Below are 18,044 nucleotides of genomic sequence, written 5' to 3' on the forward strand. Positions count from 1 at the left end.
TCAAGAGGAAAATAACCCCAACATGAATAGAGGGGCATTTTTAAAAAACCAAAACTAAAAATTTGAAACGTCATTGATAATTTGCAATTTTTAAACTTTTTTAAACTGACTCCAAAGGTATTTATGAATTGCAATGTGCTTAGCAGGTACTTAATGCTTATGACTGGCCAAGTATATTTTATTCTCTTATTCAAATGACATATTCTATCATAGGTCAACCTGTTACATATGACCTGTCTTGTGCTAGAACTTGTGATAGACTCAACAACACCGCCAGTGACTCAGTTTTCACAGTGCCTCCATTCAACTCACATCGCCTCATTTGGTTCACTTCTCTGGCTTGACTGATTGTAAAGTTCCAAATGTTAACTATACTCGGACACGACAGTGAAACTTACCAACATGAATTACAACCATCACACCATGTTGTTTTTGAATTTATTTAATTAGAAGTATGCACTCTCAATGTAATTATTCATGATCATTTCTTAGCACTCATATTCAAATGAAAAGCAGCCAATATTCTAATGACTCATTTGAAGACAGTACCTAGAAAAATAATTTACCGAAGAATCGCTTTGAAAAATTTGAATTCAAGTGTTTCTCTCTTGTGATATCATTTTCTGGTAAACAAATGATATTCAAAACAATAAATCCAAATTCAAGTTTTGTTGATCAGTGCAATGTATGAGTACACCTCGCGATCAAAAATCAATCGTACTTTCAACCTGAGCACAGTGAAGTCGAAACTCAAACCAGTTTTCTTTTTAAAAAGTATTTTGAGTTAAGATGCCAAGCCCCCCTTTGAAATTGTTTTGGCTTTTGATGACTGGTAAAGAACTTCAACATGGATACTTTCCAATCGCTGTAATGCAGTACCACCCCTAGACACAAAACCCATGCCATCTTGCTTAAAATATCACAACTGTACAGCTGTCTCTAGCAAAATTCCAACCCCAACAAAACAATACTGTAAGCTCCGCCCAACTTTCAATGACATTCAAAGAAGCATTAAGTTACGTAGAAAACCTCAAACAGGTCGCACTTTCAACTGACCACAATACCTAAAGACTGATTCATCTTCCATAAATTTTGCTCAGCATTAATTTTTTTCCCCCAGGTAACCTTTCAAATAGTCTTGCCCAGCTTCATCGTATTAAAGTCACAGACAAATGTTGGTGCAACAAGATTGAAGCTTTTCAATTGATTTCTCTTTTGTAAACAAACTGCCTTGTCACAGTCGATGCTAAACAGCTCTGAATTTCCCTTACCTGGTCAGATTTGGTTACCTGTGCTATTCCACCAGCAAACAGGTGGATGTCGGCATACATTTCTCCATTATCTACCTGTGTTGTATTATCTAGGGGAAGTACTGCTAGTGTGCACAGTGCCATTGAATCCTAAGGGGTACATGTACATTGGTTTGTATAACATGGATATCCAGATCAATGCTTTGGAAACAATCTTTCCAACTGTGCATAAGTTGACCAATGTTACCAGAGGTAGCAAAAGGTAGATCTCATTGTGTATCACTGTATTCACACCCACATTCATATAATTGTTGTGTTCATCATCTCTAACTGTGGCCAACATGAACTGGCCACCTAGACTCCAAACAGTAACCTGTATTTATCAAGGGCATACCTACACCACGGATTTACAATGTACAACTCAAAGAGCTCCAATATCAATGAATATGAACAATTACAAAGTGTGATACCTAACCTTACAAGCTTTCCTTTTTGGCAGGAGAAGGTGTCAGGACACTCTTATTGCTGCTCTATCCACACAACTTCGTGCCATGCATATAAAGCTGCACAAAAGATCTGCCATGCATTTCCATCTTAGACTATAGCAAATCACCATACTTTTGTTAGATGCTCACTACACACAGGGGAGGAGGTGTTCAATTGTTCAGTAAAAACTTCAGAATGATGTGAATCCACATAGCAACATGGGAAACAAGTGGGAGTACTTCTCTTTTTGCTTCTAGTTAGCAGAATGGAACTGAGCACACTGCTCTACCAACACCCTCACGGTGCCCTATCAATACAATGGCCAAATACAAGCAATGATACAATTCAACAAGTCATATTTATGATTGAATAGTTTAAAGTCTAGACAAGGTAGTCTGCTTGGTAAACCGCCCAACAATGATCACACTGGGATTATGGATAATCTGTGGTGGAAAATGGAACTTAAAAAATATCACATCCACACATAAATATAAAAACAAAACAAGACACAACTGGTTTACTACCAATGTTTATCCCAAGCTCAAACCATGGCAAAATTCCTCCATTATTATTCAGAAATTCCTAAGATCACTGTCACAGTCCATACGCTCTGTTGTCAGAGTGCACAATTCTCACTGTAAACGTGGCATATGGGCCACTGGCAGTACAGGGAGAGACATATAATTTCAATTGTCAATTTCTGCATAGCTACATTTCACTAGAGATCTGTATTAATCAATAAACCTTTAACATTAAATACTTTGTAAGGTACAGTTACTGGATGTGACCCTCCAACACATCAATATCAATTCATTGACTTGATTGGGTTGTACGTTTTACTCATGCACCAACACTAACATTGGACTTTAAAAAATTATTATTACACCTTAAAACCATGGCTGTTCAGTGTGGTGACCAAAAAACCAAGTATTCAGTTGACAACCTTAAGGTCTACTTCACCAAATGTCACATTACTGGTGAAGCCACTTGAGTCGGAACCTCACACAATGGGCACAAAAGTTGTCCCCACTTTTCTCTGATCACTCGAAAGAAAAATCAGAGCATTATACACCTGTAGTTAATATGAACTTACAGTTTGACTATGGCTTTCTGGGTACCATTCAGAGGGGTGTCTACCCTAGTCATACACAGCACCCATATCACAGGAATATAACAGTCACTGGGTAGCACATCTGTTGTGAACTCTACATTACTCAATATCATCACAAGACAAAATTCAGTCTATTATGATTGCTTTCCGCTGTTGGATTCCTTACTATCCCAATCTTCCAGTCTTCTCTATGGATTGCACATTTCTAGCTAATCTTTCTACTGGCCGATACAAAAGAGTTCCAGGCTTTATCCTACGGGGCCTATATTACCAGCATGGAGTTTATATTAAGAATATTCATATCAAGTTTCCATTTTTCATGAGGGGGGAAAAATCACTAAAGAATGTGCTCAGTTTCTAGGACTGCTACACTAATTGTCGTCCTTACAAAAAAGCACCCAAAAACATATTTTAAACTAGCATTAGTGACCTTATATACTGTCTGCCATTGCATAAACTGACAAAAGGACTTCACACACAACTTTCAGATTACACAACGCTTATTGTGATGGCTGGAGAACAAGTGTGACGGTATAATTATAAAGAAGTTTAAACCTGTCACTGTTATAATTTCTCCCAAATGTTGCCACTCTGACACACCATTTTTAAAACAAATTAACAGCTTCACAAAATGAATTTTGACAACATTCACTATGACATCAGGGAAACCACCAGTTGATAGAGACATCAGGGAAACCACCAGTTGATAGAGATATCAGGGAAACCACCAGTTGATAGAGAGGGCAGTTGACACTCCATGCAAAAGCGAAACCAAATGAGAATCTGGGTTGCCATAGTGAGTCTGTAGGTGCACACTGGCCGATGTTGAAGACACTCCAACTTTGGCAAATTTCACTTTGAACATTTTTTATCTACCATTCACATGAAACATGGGCCAACATTTTTCTGTTGTTAGGTTTGTTAATAAATATTACAATGGTTTGTAATAAACATTACATGCCAACAAATCTTGGACACATTCTCATCAATACAATGTAATTCACTTGTTGGTATTCTACTGTACTATGAAAATCCTGAAAAATGAACACAGCTCTTCGTGCCATGCACAGCATGAATAACAGTCTACTTGGTTTGAGGAAAACACTCACTCCTGAATCTTTACATTACTTTCTTAGGAAGGTGGGGATCCATACCTGTACAATGACAGATGAAACTACTTCTAAGGCTTAACTTTTAAATACGACAAAAATCTAACCCAGAACAACTAAAAACAAGCCACAGAAACAGAATTTATAAATAAAATGTTGGAGACGTTGCATATTCTCCAAAGAGTTATGTTTGCCATGTGTAAGGTTGAAAACTGCCAAGAATCAATGAGGCATTGTCCCTTACATGCTACACGTACTTTGAATTATTAACAGTAACCACCTACAGTGACTTTGAACATTTGACAATATAAAGTGAGTTATGACTACACATTTTTACATGCAGTCTTGGCTAAATCCGGTTTCTGCTTTACCAAATCATGATGGCCTAATATCCAAAGTCCATGATGACATGGTCAAAGTATGTTTTAAGTAGCAGGTGTATGTTCAAATGTCCTTGGTTTTGTACAATATCCACAATTTTAACTTTAGTTTGCAATTTATTTATTTCATACAGTATGACAGCCAAACATGAGACAACCACCTCAAAGTACTTGATTACTTTTGAATGAATTACCTTAACTTGTGAAGGCTACTGACATGAACCTATCAAATGCAAGCTAGCAATAGTCAAGTACTTTCAAAACCAACTATGAAAACAAAGTTAAAGCTAATTTCCTTGGAAAGAGATTCTCTATACAAAAGAATTTAGCGATACTTCAAAAATCTAGTTTTGGTTAAATACATGTAGGTTTATCTAAAGTTTGGTTTTCCACTGAATCAAGCAGGGCTTTGGAAGAAAAGATAGTACTGAACAAAGTACAAGAAATCTCTGTCTTTCAATCTCATCATTACAGACCTCACAACTGTCTGCATTTGGTATGTTATTCACTTAAGTCATTACCTTAATATTACTTTTAATCATTAAAAAAATTACTTTTAATAATGTGTTGTATGTCGTCTACTGCAGAATCACTGAGCTTAAAAAGTTCAATGTTAACTTTATGCACCTCAGACATAAAATAAAACAAAAATTGAACAGGTAAAATGGACTAAATCTAGTCATTGCAAGTTGCTGTCTAACAGTATTTAGGAGTCTTGCACACAAAAAGTAAAATCAAATAAAATGTCGGCTTACAACGTAAAACAGATCTTTCAACAGTATCATCACACTTCGATCACTCAGGTTTGGGGTATAGAAAGGATTGAAGCATGCATGCAAATTTTAAAAATGGCTTCTGACACACATCAACACACAGGATTCTCAGCATGTCACTTTGGTTAATCAGTTGGAATTAAGCCCAATACCAGAGCAGAATATTCCAACTTTACTCCCATGCTGATAACACACACATGCACATACATGTAGATCTCAGCAAAAACGGTGCATACATTTTTCACTGCTAAAGGTATCTACCTCAGTTTCTTGGTATTTCTTTTGGACAAAAACAGGAATTGCTCAAAACTTATCCACACCACCCAAATTCAACAACATAACTAAGTGATCTAAACAGCTAATGGGTTGGACGTCAATAGTTTATATCTGTCATGTTTGTATTCTCATAGGTACCTGCCCAGTGTCAGTGAAGTACCGTAGACAGTCAGGCAATGAACGATTTTGGATGCAATCTGCCACACCACCATATTCATTTTCAACTTGATGCTCTCTTCAAGCTGTCCAAGCTTTGCCTTTGCATTTAGCGCAAGAAACATCCTTTTTGTTTTTGGATTTTTTGGGGGGCTGATCCATTCTCACTTTCACACTGAGAATAAAATTTAATACTTTTATAGATTTACTCTACTTAGATATACTTCTTGGGTTGCTTTTATGAAGTCCTCTGTCTGGGGAAATAACACTGAATAATCTGTCCCCTGTACATATATACAAGTGTATACCCAAGCCGACGTTATTAAAAAATGCATTGTCGAAGAACTTATATACAAAAACGCTCCCTTAATGGCCATCATAAACATTCTATTTTTTTTGGTAATGGCCATGACATGAAAACCCGTACCGTGATCAAGTACTCACAAGAACAGAAAAAATAATAAGAACCAAAGCATTCCAGAAATATCATTACAAAAATGACTTACATCATGATACTGGCATTTATACACTTATCCCAAAATTTCAGACCAGCCACCATGATAACCTCTGGGCCAATATTCTCTGTCATTTTGTTACATTGTATCAATTTTTTTTCACTTCACAACTTAAGAATGTTTGATTTTTTTAATCCCTCTGAACCCACACATTTATGAAGTTTCAAACTGGACTCATAGAAGTGTGGATTTAAAGCCTGTGTGAATAAACCAAACAGTTTTGGCGAAAAAATGCAAAACAAAATCCAATCTTAAGTAGAAAGAAAAAAATGTAAATTTTGTTTATAATCACAAACAAACAAAAAGATGACATTCCACGATATATGAATATATAATGAGATGAGCTTCTCAGCCAACTCAAATTTTGCAAACCAAGTCCGATTTTTAACAGTTTATCTCTTCAAGGTTATTAAATCAGTACAAGTCTAATATAAATGGACTCGGCATAATCAACCCCAAATGTCGAGACTGTTGTGATCCCATGGCGCAATGAACTCTGAGCCGTGACTTTGGTATGATCACACAGATGTTTCACTGTCACCGCCCACCGTAAACTTGGGCACACTGAAGGTGATCTCGCCAGATATGCTGCCTGTCGGCTGTCGGTAGGGAATAGTAGCTGCCTCCTCATCATCAATGGTCGGAAGTTTCTCAGTGTCAGGACTGAACTTCTCCTGCTTGAGTGGCATATCATGCATCCGTTTCTTTCTGTTGGAGGAAACAGTTGTAGACAAGAACATGTACCGCATATTAGAGTCATTGATGAGTGTGATGCATCAAAGTACCCTGTCTTCTCTTTCAAGTAGTTATTCTTTGTCCAAGGACACCCATCTCGCAATCACTTTTCACTTCAAACTGCTTTTTTTACTGATGTGTTCAATACATGCCGAACCTTGTTTTTTTGTGAACGGTGCAAACTTGTTTGTCAACATCTTCACACATTTAAACAATCAGAATTTTCTTTAGTTTGCAATCTTTATTTTAATCTGATTTTTTAAACTATGGTCAAAGAATTTTAAATAAACTGTGATCAGTTTCCTAATACTGTATTCAAACTATACTGAACTTTACGATTATTGTTTATTGCACGGAATTCCTCCCAATAAATAAATCAGAGAAAATCTACGAGCAACCATGCATGGTGCAGGTTTCTATTGCTATTAACAGTACCAAGGCATGGGCAAGGTAAAGGGCATAGGAACACCAATGACACCTATGAAAACATCAACATGAGAGCATCGTAATCACAGTTTAAGGTATGCAATCAATGGAAGAACAGCTTGGGATGTGGAAACAAAGACTTTGAATCCAGAAGAGTATTCTATCGAAAATGGGATTTTACTATACACAACTGTTGATTAGCAATATACATACGCATCGGTTTCATCCCTTCCACTGGCTTTCTTGCGTTCGGCCGCTGCTGCTTTCTCCCTAGCGTTGCATGCTAATGTCTTCCAGATACCAGTCTTAGCCATCTCTTCTGAGATGTTAAGGGTGCCGGACTCGTGATGGAATTGCACCTTGTCCACAGGTATTGTCAGGACATTGCCTCCAGCGAGTGGTAGCTGAACACGGCCGTCAACGATGGCGTCCTACACAACCCCCAATGCAAAATAGTTACTACTGTTAAATGCTTATAAAACTTAAGAGGTGTGGCCTGAAATCCAGGATCATGCATGGTTGCCCCACACAATGGGATACTTAACCAGCTCCTTGACATGTTCCAAACTATCACACCATTCACCAACAGTAGGAATTGCAGACTCTTGTTCATTTGGACATGCTTTTAATCAGCAGAATTTTTTTATCTGTTCAGGGTAAGAACAAGAAAGGTCATCTTTTATATAGCCAGGACAGTTCTTTGCTGGGAACCCACCATGCACATGTACAGATTCGGGCACATTTTGCTTATGATGCACTTAACACACAGGACCAATTTCTGCTTGAATACAAGGTCCACGCATGTGCACCATGCACCTGAACGAGACCAGCTGGAAAACGCCCCACCAGCCTGTCTTTTCTTTGCTGGTGATTGTGCACTGTAACTCAATGTAACTTTGTGTAGACCTTGGTGATTTTCTAGTTTCCTAGACAGCGTGTAAACCTCATCTGCCACAGCAGGGAGTGAAACACACACCCTCAACCTGCAATGGTCCTCGCTGGTTTTTGCACACACATGCTGTCAGGCAGGTCCAAGCAGGTCGACTTGGTGTGATACCCTGACTTGGTCATTGCTCTAAGACAAAGCCTTTGAGAGTTGCAAAGAGGAACTTAAATCACAGCAAAGTATATGGTGCAAATATTGTGCCAGTTATCCCAAGAGTTGCATTTGAGGATTGGTGGTAAGTATGCTGTATGCGTCCCTAAATGCCTTACCCCAGTCTTGGCTACTTCTTCTTCGGCAGCCTTCCTCTGGTCATGCTTAGCTCTCTTGACAATTTCAGGCATCACATCATCTAAATTCTCCAGTTCACGTTGAGAGAAGACATGGTCCATCAACTTACGCACAATTGCAACAGCCAGCACCTAAAATGTAACAGTTCAAGCTGCGATTATTTCCAAATAAAATTCACAGCACCTAAATTCAGTTTTGTACTTTGCTGTATCTGCTCATATTTCGTGTTAGATGGAGATTTACCAAAAAGTAATAGTCCTGTAGAAAAAAACTTGAAGAAAAATTGCAAACTCTTAAACAAGTTCGTCTTGTTGGCACCCCAAAACAAGCCTTATTTCCAATGGACTTGTTAGTGTACTTTTCCCTCATTGAACAGTGCCCTGCCAACTTGATATGCCACAAGTATGCATGGAGTAGAGTGTAGGTAGCCTGAATGGGCTACACAATCCACTTGCTGATATAACCAAATAAATGAAATATGCATGTGCAATAGTCGCCCTGGCTACACATACAATAAGGCAGCAAACATACATGCTGATGTACTTGATGAGTGTTTTAAATAAGTGCCTACAATTGTAATTGTGACTAGGTATGTATGAATATATATACATGTAGCAAAACAAATATAATGTCTGATCATTTGATTTGTCTCAAGAACTTGAGATGTCGATGTCGACTATCCTACCTCAAACTATTTTATATTTGCAAACTTTCAGACTGGGGTTAAAACCCACTCCTTGGACGTAATTCTGTCATACAACTGTTCCTGGCTGTCCATGGCTGCTTTAAGCCTAACATTTGCTAAGAACAAATATCACACCCTTTCTTGGGATAACTTTGGGACCTTTCTAGTCACAGGGTCAATATATAAGGACAGCCACTGACAGAGCAAATGACTCACCATGATGGGAAACACCAGAGCTGCATCAGTTGACTTGATGACCCAGAGGATGATAAGACATGACAGCTGGATGGCGGTAAACAAATGTACTCGGCGGAGTCCAACATGACGAAGGTAGATATAATCTGGCTGGTGCTTGGGGGGCATGAAAAACAGCTGTAAACGGTCCACAAACTATAACATAGAGGAAAAATGCATCAAAGTTACATTGCATGGTTAATATCATCGCTGTTTTCATGAAGAGACAAATCTGGTTGAATATTGTCGGTTTTCACAATTCTATTTTGGGGCAAAATTGACCAGGTTTGACAATTTGGTGAAGTCATTGTAACAAATATATAGAAGTGAGCAAATTATAATGATCTCTGTCAGGAAACTTCACCTAAAATGCATTTTTCATTTTCCCAAAGGAAGAAATCAGCAGTCCACTGAAAATTACATTAGGCAATGAAGGGCAAAATTCACTCCACCTAAGTTTTATCTTTTCATAATGAGACAAATTGAACTCTCAGTTTATATACAAATGTACCAGTTTAGCATTTGGCATGTGCAATGGCAACGACATACATGTCTGTGATATAATTTTCCTCATTTGAGTTTACAGGAAGGGCCCAAATTTAGGTGCATAAATAATTGTTTATTGCATTCAAATTAAGCATTGGAAAGAATAATTTCTAGCATATTCTAGCAGTTTCAGGAACATACTTTACAGATATCAACTTGGTGTACGTGCCTTGTCAGCACAATTATATGGAATTCCAAGAAAACCAACTGTACAATATTACTATTAAGTCTTTCTGGTTATGAAACCAAGAATTCCTCAAAACTGCCCAAGCCACTGTGGCCCGCAAGCCTGAAGAAACTTGTAGAGAGGAGACAATGAGAAGAAGTTACAATTTTAGATGTGGGAGGAAAACTCCAGGAGAATGTTGTGGGTAAAACCCAAGGACTCAGGTAGGGCCTGCAAACTCAATCCATATGTGGACTCAGCCACAAATTGAACCCGGACTGCAGAGGTGAAAGGTGAGGAAAGAAGTACTTGACTCCCAAATATGGCTTTGCAGGAAACAACGCTTATATTTTGGAACATCAGTAGGAGTCACACATGCAACGTCTGTGGGTTTGGGCTTGTATGGAAGCAAGTTCTAGTATGTATCACACTGGATACCAGACAAAACATTGCACACCCAAGAATGCAAAAACGCATTCCCATGTTGAGAAATACAAGATACAACACTACGGGGACCCAAAATGCTGAAAGTTCCCAAAACCTGCTTCAAATCTGAAAACAAGTGAACTTTCAATGTTCTACAGAATTATTCCAAATAAGAAATCATACCTGCACATTAGCTAATGAGGAGATACCCATGAAGAGAAAGACCCCATATAACACAGGCATTGGAATAAGCTGGAAAACAAACAGAAAAAGACTACAATTATGAGCAGAAATCCCCCTTACCACTGACAGATACATGCAACAATGCACATACTTAGATCCACTTAGTGCTACAAAATAAACAATTTCTTGACAATTACATTTCACAAACATCCACGAGTAAGCAGGATGATAAATTCTGTCTGAAAAGCTCCACGTGAATTTATGTCCTTGTATGTAGGAAAGGATGCATGTAAGTATAAGACAGTGGATACGTACCGACAAAACAGAAGTCATGAGTGTAGCTAAACCAATCAGAATGAATACAATCAATGCTGTCACTCGCTGCTCTCTATCAAAACCAATCAAACAATCACATTGAATGTTAGGAGAAAGAGAGATACAAAAACTGTTTGTGTTGAGTTGTGGAAATAGAATAATTTGTACAAATTCAACAAGAAATTGTCAAGTCCTGTATCAATTGTGCTTCAATAAGGAAGTAGAAGTGTAATGGGACGGTCTTAAATTGGCTATGATAATGGACTGAGCCAAAGATGTCCATTATCGTTGCTGGGCCCACAGCTGGTTTAAACATAGTTTAAAAGTAATCCATCACACTTTTCTCATTGATGAATACCTTTATAAATTTGTTGCAAGGAACAGTGCTTCGCTTTTATTGCTATCATTTGCTATTTTTAAACCTAACTGCCCAAAACCTGCCATACTCCAACAGCAGGTTTTGTGAGGTTTCGGCAGGTTTGGTCCCGTACCTGAGGAACTTCTTGTTGAATTTTGTGAAACTTGGAATGAAAGGCCCAGGGAGATGGTGTTGGATTCTGTGTGAGTTGGGACACACATGGGTCACTTTGTGCAGTGTCTGGCTTGCTGTACCAATTGTTGGACTATGTTTGATTTTGTCAGGTTTGGTACTGTTCAGTGCAAGTCATCCTGTACTGCATAGACCCATCCATACCATATCACTCAAACTCCAACGGGCTCATTCTGTTGGAGTTTATCAGGTTTGGTACAGTAACCTGCATGTACAAGTACATAGACAAGTACATGAACTTGTTGGATTTTGTGAGGTTCAGTATGCTTTCTAGTGCAAGAGCCTAGGGGGTCAGGGTTAATGAAGAGCAGTATGGCACCATATACACTGTAATGCTAATTACATGGCAATGAGATGTTCAATTTACGAGGCACCAAGCATCCAAACTTCTGTTTTTGCAGTGCAGCTGTGCCTTTGGAATGAATAACTCACGACACATGATCAACCAAGCAACAGCCACGTTTTCAGGAGTTATATACATGAGGGTTTGACTTCATATGCCTTTTGCCAATATAACTGAACACGCCTACTTATACTGAGACTTAATATGTGAATGAAGAACATCTGACATCGAACCGCATGGACTTTCAGACTACACCAATTTCTGTTGTCCTTGATCAGTTGCTTTATCTCCAGGTATGAGACCAGAAGGATAGGGGCTGCTTGTATAATACATAGGCAGCATAGCAGGCTGTGTGCCATGCCCGCGTCTTGCATACAAGAAACCAGGCACCAGTATACTGACATCCACTCACCTATATGGTGTTTGTATGTGCAACCACAATAAATACGACTGCAAAAAGAAAATGTGCAAGTTTTCTGTTTATTCTCTGTCAAACCTTAACCAGCATTTTCTCATCAAGGCTTCCTCCAAACCCTATCGAAGACTTAACCAATGGTTCCTATATCATCAATGTATGCGTAGTGTGTGAGGAGGGGGATCTAGGGGGCAACGTCATATATGCACAGGGAGAAAGGGCTAAAATATGTGAAGGGCCCAATACCAGTAATGGCTTACCTGCAGCCAATCAGCTTAGGTCGTTCCCCCGGAGCCTTGCACTCAGACTCCACTTTGAGACTGCTGACATGATTGATAGATAAGACGGTCGCTGCTACAAACCATGGCAAGCCCAGAATAGAGCACAGACCCAGTAACAATCCAACCACCAAAAGGTCTAAATGGTAGCCAACTCCTTTCTATTCAAACACAAAGCCAGATAGAACATTAAGCTGAAAATGAACTCACATATCTCCAGTTTTTTATATATACCTACTGCATGAACTGACAAGAATAACCTGTTCTGACAAGGACACATACATGTACACATACACACTATTTTGGATGGGTTTGAGCTTAAAAGTCAGTTCGCATTTCTAGGACAAATGTGAATTTTCCATTTCACCTTCATGCCCCTCAGCATGTAATGCATTCTTATTTACAAAACACTAAAGTAAAAAAATCAAAATTTATTTAAGGATAACATATAATGGGAACATTTGTTTCAAAGAAATGCTTACAATAGGAACTCTAAAATAGCCAGATGCCAACCCCCCCGACCTATTCTCCAAAATTCCCGCAATACATTTTTTTCTGGGCCAGTATAAATAGCCATTATAAACCTGTGCTGGATCAAATTGAAACTTCATGGAATTACTCCCGAAGCTTTTCACATGCAAGTCAAGTTGTAAAAAGATCAGGCGTGGGATAACTGGGATGGGGTGAGGAAGGTGGGGTGGAGAAAGGGCAGAATTTAGCCCCCGCCTGGGTAGCTCTTTTTACAGTTAAAATGCCTTCCAAGTGGTCAACTAAAACTACAAGGTAGTTTTTCATGAAAGTAATTTCTCTGCAAAGTTGAATATTCTGAATTCTGATTGGTCAATCCCTTCAACAGCAGTGTAATTGACGATCACCCTGTAGTGTCAACTTCAATTGTAACTCCCTAAGGTGCGTGCAAAACCATATTAAAATTGGAGGATCAGGACTTTTAGGGTTACTCTGCAAGGACAATCAGTTCAAGTGGTATGTCTCTGAAAGTCTTTCCAAGGTTAATGCTGAGATTTAAGCCAGTTGTCTTTACCTTGAGTTTGTTTTCTTTTCTGTTGACAATGACTGCAGTTATCTGCTGATCCATGAAGATTAGTATGAGAGCCAGGAGGGCTGGTAGAAACGCAGCTAGTGCTGTCCACCATGGGTTCTTTCCAAATGGAGGGACAAGCCAGCCTTCTCGCTCCGAGGATGTGGGCTGTTGAAATCAATAAGTCATCTTTAATAAAGGTGTCAAAGTATAATGAAACAATTCTAAACTAGCATAGGGGCCTGGGGAGGATAATGGACTCCGCCAAAAATAACTTTAGTGACGATGTCATGTATGTGAGTAAGAGCCCACAACATAGGAGTCAACATTTTATACAAAACCAAGAAATGATTTCAACCGGTTGGTACTTTTATCATATATTTTACACCATCTGCATGGTGGGCTCTCAACCCACAAGAATAGGTAAACTGTCTGAGGTATTTTTGAATGTGCTTACAGAAGCGAATGAACGTAGGTGAGAGCCCAACATGTAAAGCTAAAAGCCCACATGCAATATTGACTTTCAAATGAACTAAACTGACTCGACAATGAACTTACCTGGAAGGTGCTTGGGACGTGAAGTTTAGGTGTGTTTACTCCAAACAGGATATCAACTCCAATCATTATTAGAACAGCCAAAAATACTGAGAAATCACTTACTGTTGTGCGAACCTGTGTAAGAAAATAAGATGTTAAATATTATTAAAAATCTAACTTTGAATATTTCACAACAAACGGGTGGCCAATTATTCCAAGAAAGTGCCTATGTTGTTTTGTGCCATTAGAGTTTAATCATTCAGAAAGATCTGACTATATATAACATTTCCTAAAATTCACTGACGGGTAAACATATTTCAGAACTAATATAATGAACCCTTTTGTTACTGGGCATTATGCTACTTTTTGTTTGAGCAAATATCATTTGATGCCTGTAGGTCCGGGAATAAAAATATATCTAATACCCCTCATGCAGCATTTACACAGCCAGTAGTAAAAGATATTCCACACGGCAAACAATTTCAAACACAGTGGTCTATAGACAAATCTGAAGAGATGCCATTCTTGTGTGGCCACTGCACTCACACTGATGTCTTGACTTTATTGCACAAGCATACTTTGGCAAGTCAAGACACCCTACTGGTCAGAGGGGAATGACATACGCACATACCACCTGCGTGCCAACAGAATGACCCCACATTAATGGCTTCTACTTCTTTTTGCCAGATTTGTCAATAGGACTGTTTACACCATGAGCAGACAAACCACATGATGGGGAGATGTGTTTAAGACACCTGAGTGCTTTTTCAAAGATAATGCGGTGAAATAGTGACTTCCGACCAATCCTTAGTTTTGTTTAGGCATGGCATCACAGACTGCCTGGCATGGTTGAGTGCTTCACTGTACCTTTGATTCGTCCTGTGGGGCCCTTGTGTCCATGTGGACAGTCTGTGGCATTATGATTTGCACACTGCCTTGGGCAGAAATGCAACATGTCATGTGGCACATCACTGTCCGTCAATAATGTCCATTATTGATTTGTAAATGGGCCTCTATGGGGTCTTTTTGTGTTTTCTTTTCCAAAGCCTGCCCTCTATGCAAGATGGCAAAAAACAAACACCTCAATAAAAAAATTTTAGTCCTCCTTCCATCCCAACAGGGAGAAAAACAAGCAACAACTCACTATTGTTGGAAAATACGGTGTATTGCGTGACTTTTTTAAGCTGAAAGCTATGGCGAATGTGCCCAGCATCAGGATGACAGACATCAGAAACACATCATTTTTTGGTACATGGAAATCGCAGTAATTGCCCATAGCTGTGCCATTGATCTTATCACAATCATCTGTCTTTTTGTCCAACCAATCTAGAGTTGAATTCTCCACCACACAGTCACACTCATATACAGCAGTCTCATTGGACCATCTGAAAGCAACCACAGAACGTAAAAGGAAGTTAGAAATCAGCTACATACATGTACAGCTAATGGCAAATGTTCAGTACTGTGGCCATTTGGTCTGAACTCCATGTTGGTCAGCACAGTCTGGTCTACTTTTGACAGCCTTCACGGACACCATAAAATAATCAAGTGAAAACCACACCTGTTTAGGCTGATGGACTTTACCACAACTGTGCAGAAAAGCCGTAAGGGAAGAAAAAAATTTAACAGAAAAAAAAAGCCTTCCCGCAATGATACAGGGGGAACCAAAACAAACGGCATGAAAACAAAAGAATACCACAAATCCCCAAAAGATATGACCACAGAAGGCTAACTGATCGACCAACAAAGACTAACCGTATCCCTGAACTAACATTATGACCCAAAGAACAAACCAATGATGAACCCACAAACATAAAACCGACTAAACATTCTCAGTTGTATCACAGAGGAAGGAATCTCCTCCATGGTTCTTTTCAACAACCTTTAAACACAATCCCGTTATTATACTAGACAAAAGTAGTACTTTGAAATATCTCAGAATGTCAAATTCTTACTTTTCCACTGGGTTAGTTTCATAAATTTTGACGAGTTTGTGGATGGCTTCATAGATGAAGATGAAAGAGATCAGACTAGAGAAACTCTCCTCAGTGAAGCGTGTGAAGTATTTGACCATAGCACTGGCATCACAGGCCACCAGGATGACAACCATCAGGCAAGTCCACAAGCCGATCCAAAAGCGAAATGACAGGTAATCCAGCTCATTTGACCTAACCGGTAAAGTTGGCAAATTCAATGTTTATTAAATTAAGAGTCATGAGAGTAAAGCTTCATAAAAATACCAAAGGTTTTTAAATGTTTGTACAAATGTAGTTATATTTCATATTAATTCAAATCGATTTGCCTGTATGTCAATCTGTACATGAACATAAGGATTCCAGGCTTCCCATGAGAGCATATGCACTGCTGTATGGAATTGGAGAGGAAAAAATATAGCATGCACGTTATACACATGGTTGAACATGCATAAGTACCTTTGTGTAAAAAAAATTACACTTGCATTGTGTTTTAGTTTGTAGGACCAGTACTTTGTCTTTATGTCTGCTTTGCAGAGTTGCTGACTCGAGTCATGTGACTTGGACTCAAGTCGGACTCGAGTCGCCATTTTTGTGACTTGTGACTTGACTTGTAAATACCAGCTTTGACCTGTGACTTTGTTTATGAATATGTCAGGGAAAAAAAAAACACACAACACTTGACAACTGTTCTTGCACCAGTATCTTGCACAAGCATCAATGGTGCACGACCAATGTTAGAAATCATTGGCCTTATTCTACTGGGGCAGTGGGTATTTTGAAGCCTGTTCTGGGCTATGTAAAGGTCTCATCACAAACTGCAATACCTATACTACATGCATTGACAGTGTGTAAACCCATCTTGGCCAACTTGGCATACCCAAACCATTGTTCCAGTCGTATCACAGGAATATGCAAAGCTTTGCCACAGATCAATTCAATTCCAGAGAGAATTTGTCCATTCAGCCATTTGCTTTCATGAGGGCTGCCATCATGTAACCTAATATTGCATCTTGTGAAATCAAGAGAGCTGCCTGCATATCTATCCACTATTTTCAGATACAGTGACAAAAAAATTGCTGATTTCATCAAGTTGTTGGGGCTTAGATTGGTCTGATTCTCAGTGTAAACCTTTATGATCTATACATCTGATCACCTGGATAATCTGAAGACCATTTGAAAGATGAAATCAGAGGATGTCAGGCAGGCTTTAAGACATGCCATGAATGCATATCTGCATAATTTCTGACCCATAATGAAAATGCAGTCCCCTCTTCTGCCTGTTTTTTCTTCAAATTTCCCCTCTGACTAATTCAAGTAGCCTTGGACATCTCTCCAGAGTTAATTTCATATTTTTTTCAGACTCAATGGAGCATACTACTCCACTGAGATTGTACAAAGGTAGCATGGCCTGAAAAAGCTAACAGTAGTGAACTTCACACAGCAAAGGCACTTTATCAATAGGCAAATTATTCCAACTGGCTTATGGGTCAAGTGATACAGAGAATAATTTGTTTGCAGTCTCTGTAGATAGCCAGTGATAAAGTCTGTCCACAATTATTGAGAATGAATCAAATAAATGACCAAATAAAAAATACAGAAATGACAGCTGTCTTAAAAATCCAACGCTTCAACTACATCAATGAATGTGTTCAGCAATACCGTGCAAACACTTACTTGCAGAAGGCAACCAGGATTTTTTCATAAATGAGAATAGGGCCTGTGCTCCCAAGAATAGTCAGTGGCTGGCCTGAGAACAATGCAAATCCAACTCCACAAATGGCTGACCCAAGTAGACCTTCTAATGTGGCCTGTCACGAAAGGAAAACAAGTTTTTAACTTTTACCAAGTACATGTGCTGTCCTCTTCAGATTGGTATGTTACCAGTGTTCTAGTCTTTGAG

At 38.8% G+C, this 18,044-nt stretch overlaps 1 protein-coding gene across 5 annotated transcripts in view; it reads right to left on the reverse strand.

Annotated features, from left to right (window-relative positions):
* Nucleotides 1-426: 426 nt before the first annotated feature.
* The window catches only part of LOC110986744 (electroneutral sodium bicarbonate exchanger 1-like), a 73,855-nt gene continuing 56,237 nt past the window's right edge, over nucleotides 427-18,044 (reverse strand). For all 5 annotated transcript variants that reach the window (XM_022248935.2, XM_022248943.2, XM_022248917.2 and 2 more), the window contains 12 exons: nucleotides 17,819-17,952; nucleotides 16,124-16,336; nucleotides 15,313-15,553; nucleotides 14,190-14,303; nucleotides 13,635-13,799; nucleotides 12,575-12,753; nucleotides 11,007-11,079; nucleotides 10,692-10,760; nucleotides 9,353-9,526; nucleotides 8,433-8,582; nucleotides 7,431-7,648; nucleotides 427-6,764 (listed from right to left, as the gene is read on the reverse strand). In XM_022248935.2, the coding sequence (XP_022104627.2) occupies nucleotides 6,575-6,764; nucleotides 7,431-7,648; nucleotides 8,433-8,582; nucleotides 9,353-9,526; nucleotides 10,692-10,760; nucleotides 11,007-11,079; nucleotides 12,575-12,753; nucleotides 13,635-13,799; nucleotides 14,190-14,303; nucleotides 15,313-15,553; nucleotides 16,124-16,336; nucleotides 17,819-17,952 (1,920 nt within the window). In that variant the 3' untranslated portion in view covers nucleotides 427-6,574. The remainder of the gene's footprint in view (nucleotides 6,765-7,430; nucleotides 7,649-8,432; nucleotides 8,583-9,352; nucleotides 9,527-10,691; nucleotides 10,761-11,006; nucleotides 11,080-12,574; nucleotides 12,754-13,634; nucleotides 13,800-14,189; nucleotides 14,304-15,312; nucleotides 15,554-16,123; nucleotides 16,337-17,818; nucleotides 17,953-18,044) is intronic.

The sequence above is a fragment of the Acanthaster planci genome, linkage group LG03 (genome assembly GCF_054643075.1).
Source record: "Acanthaster planci isolate LZ-2023a linkage group LG03, COTS_SCS, whole genome shotgun sequence".
Lineage (NCBI taxonomy): Eukaryota > Metazoa > Echinodermata > Asteroidea > Valvatida > Acanthasteridae > Acanthaster > Acanthaster planci.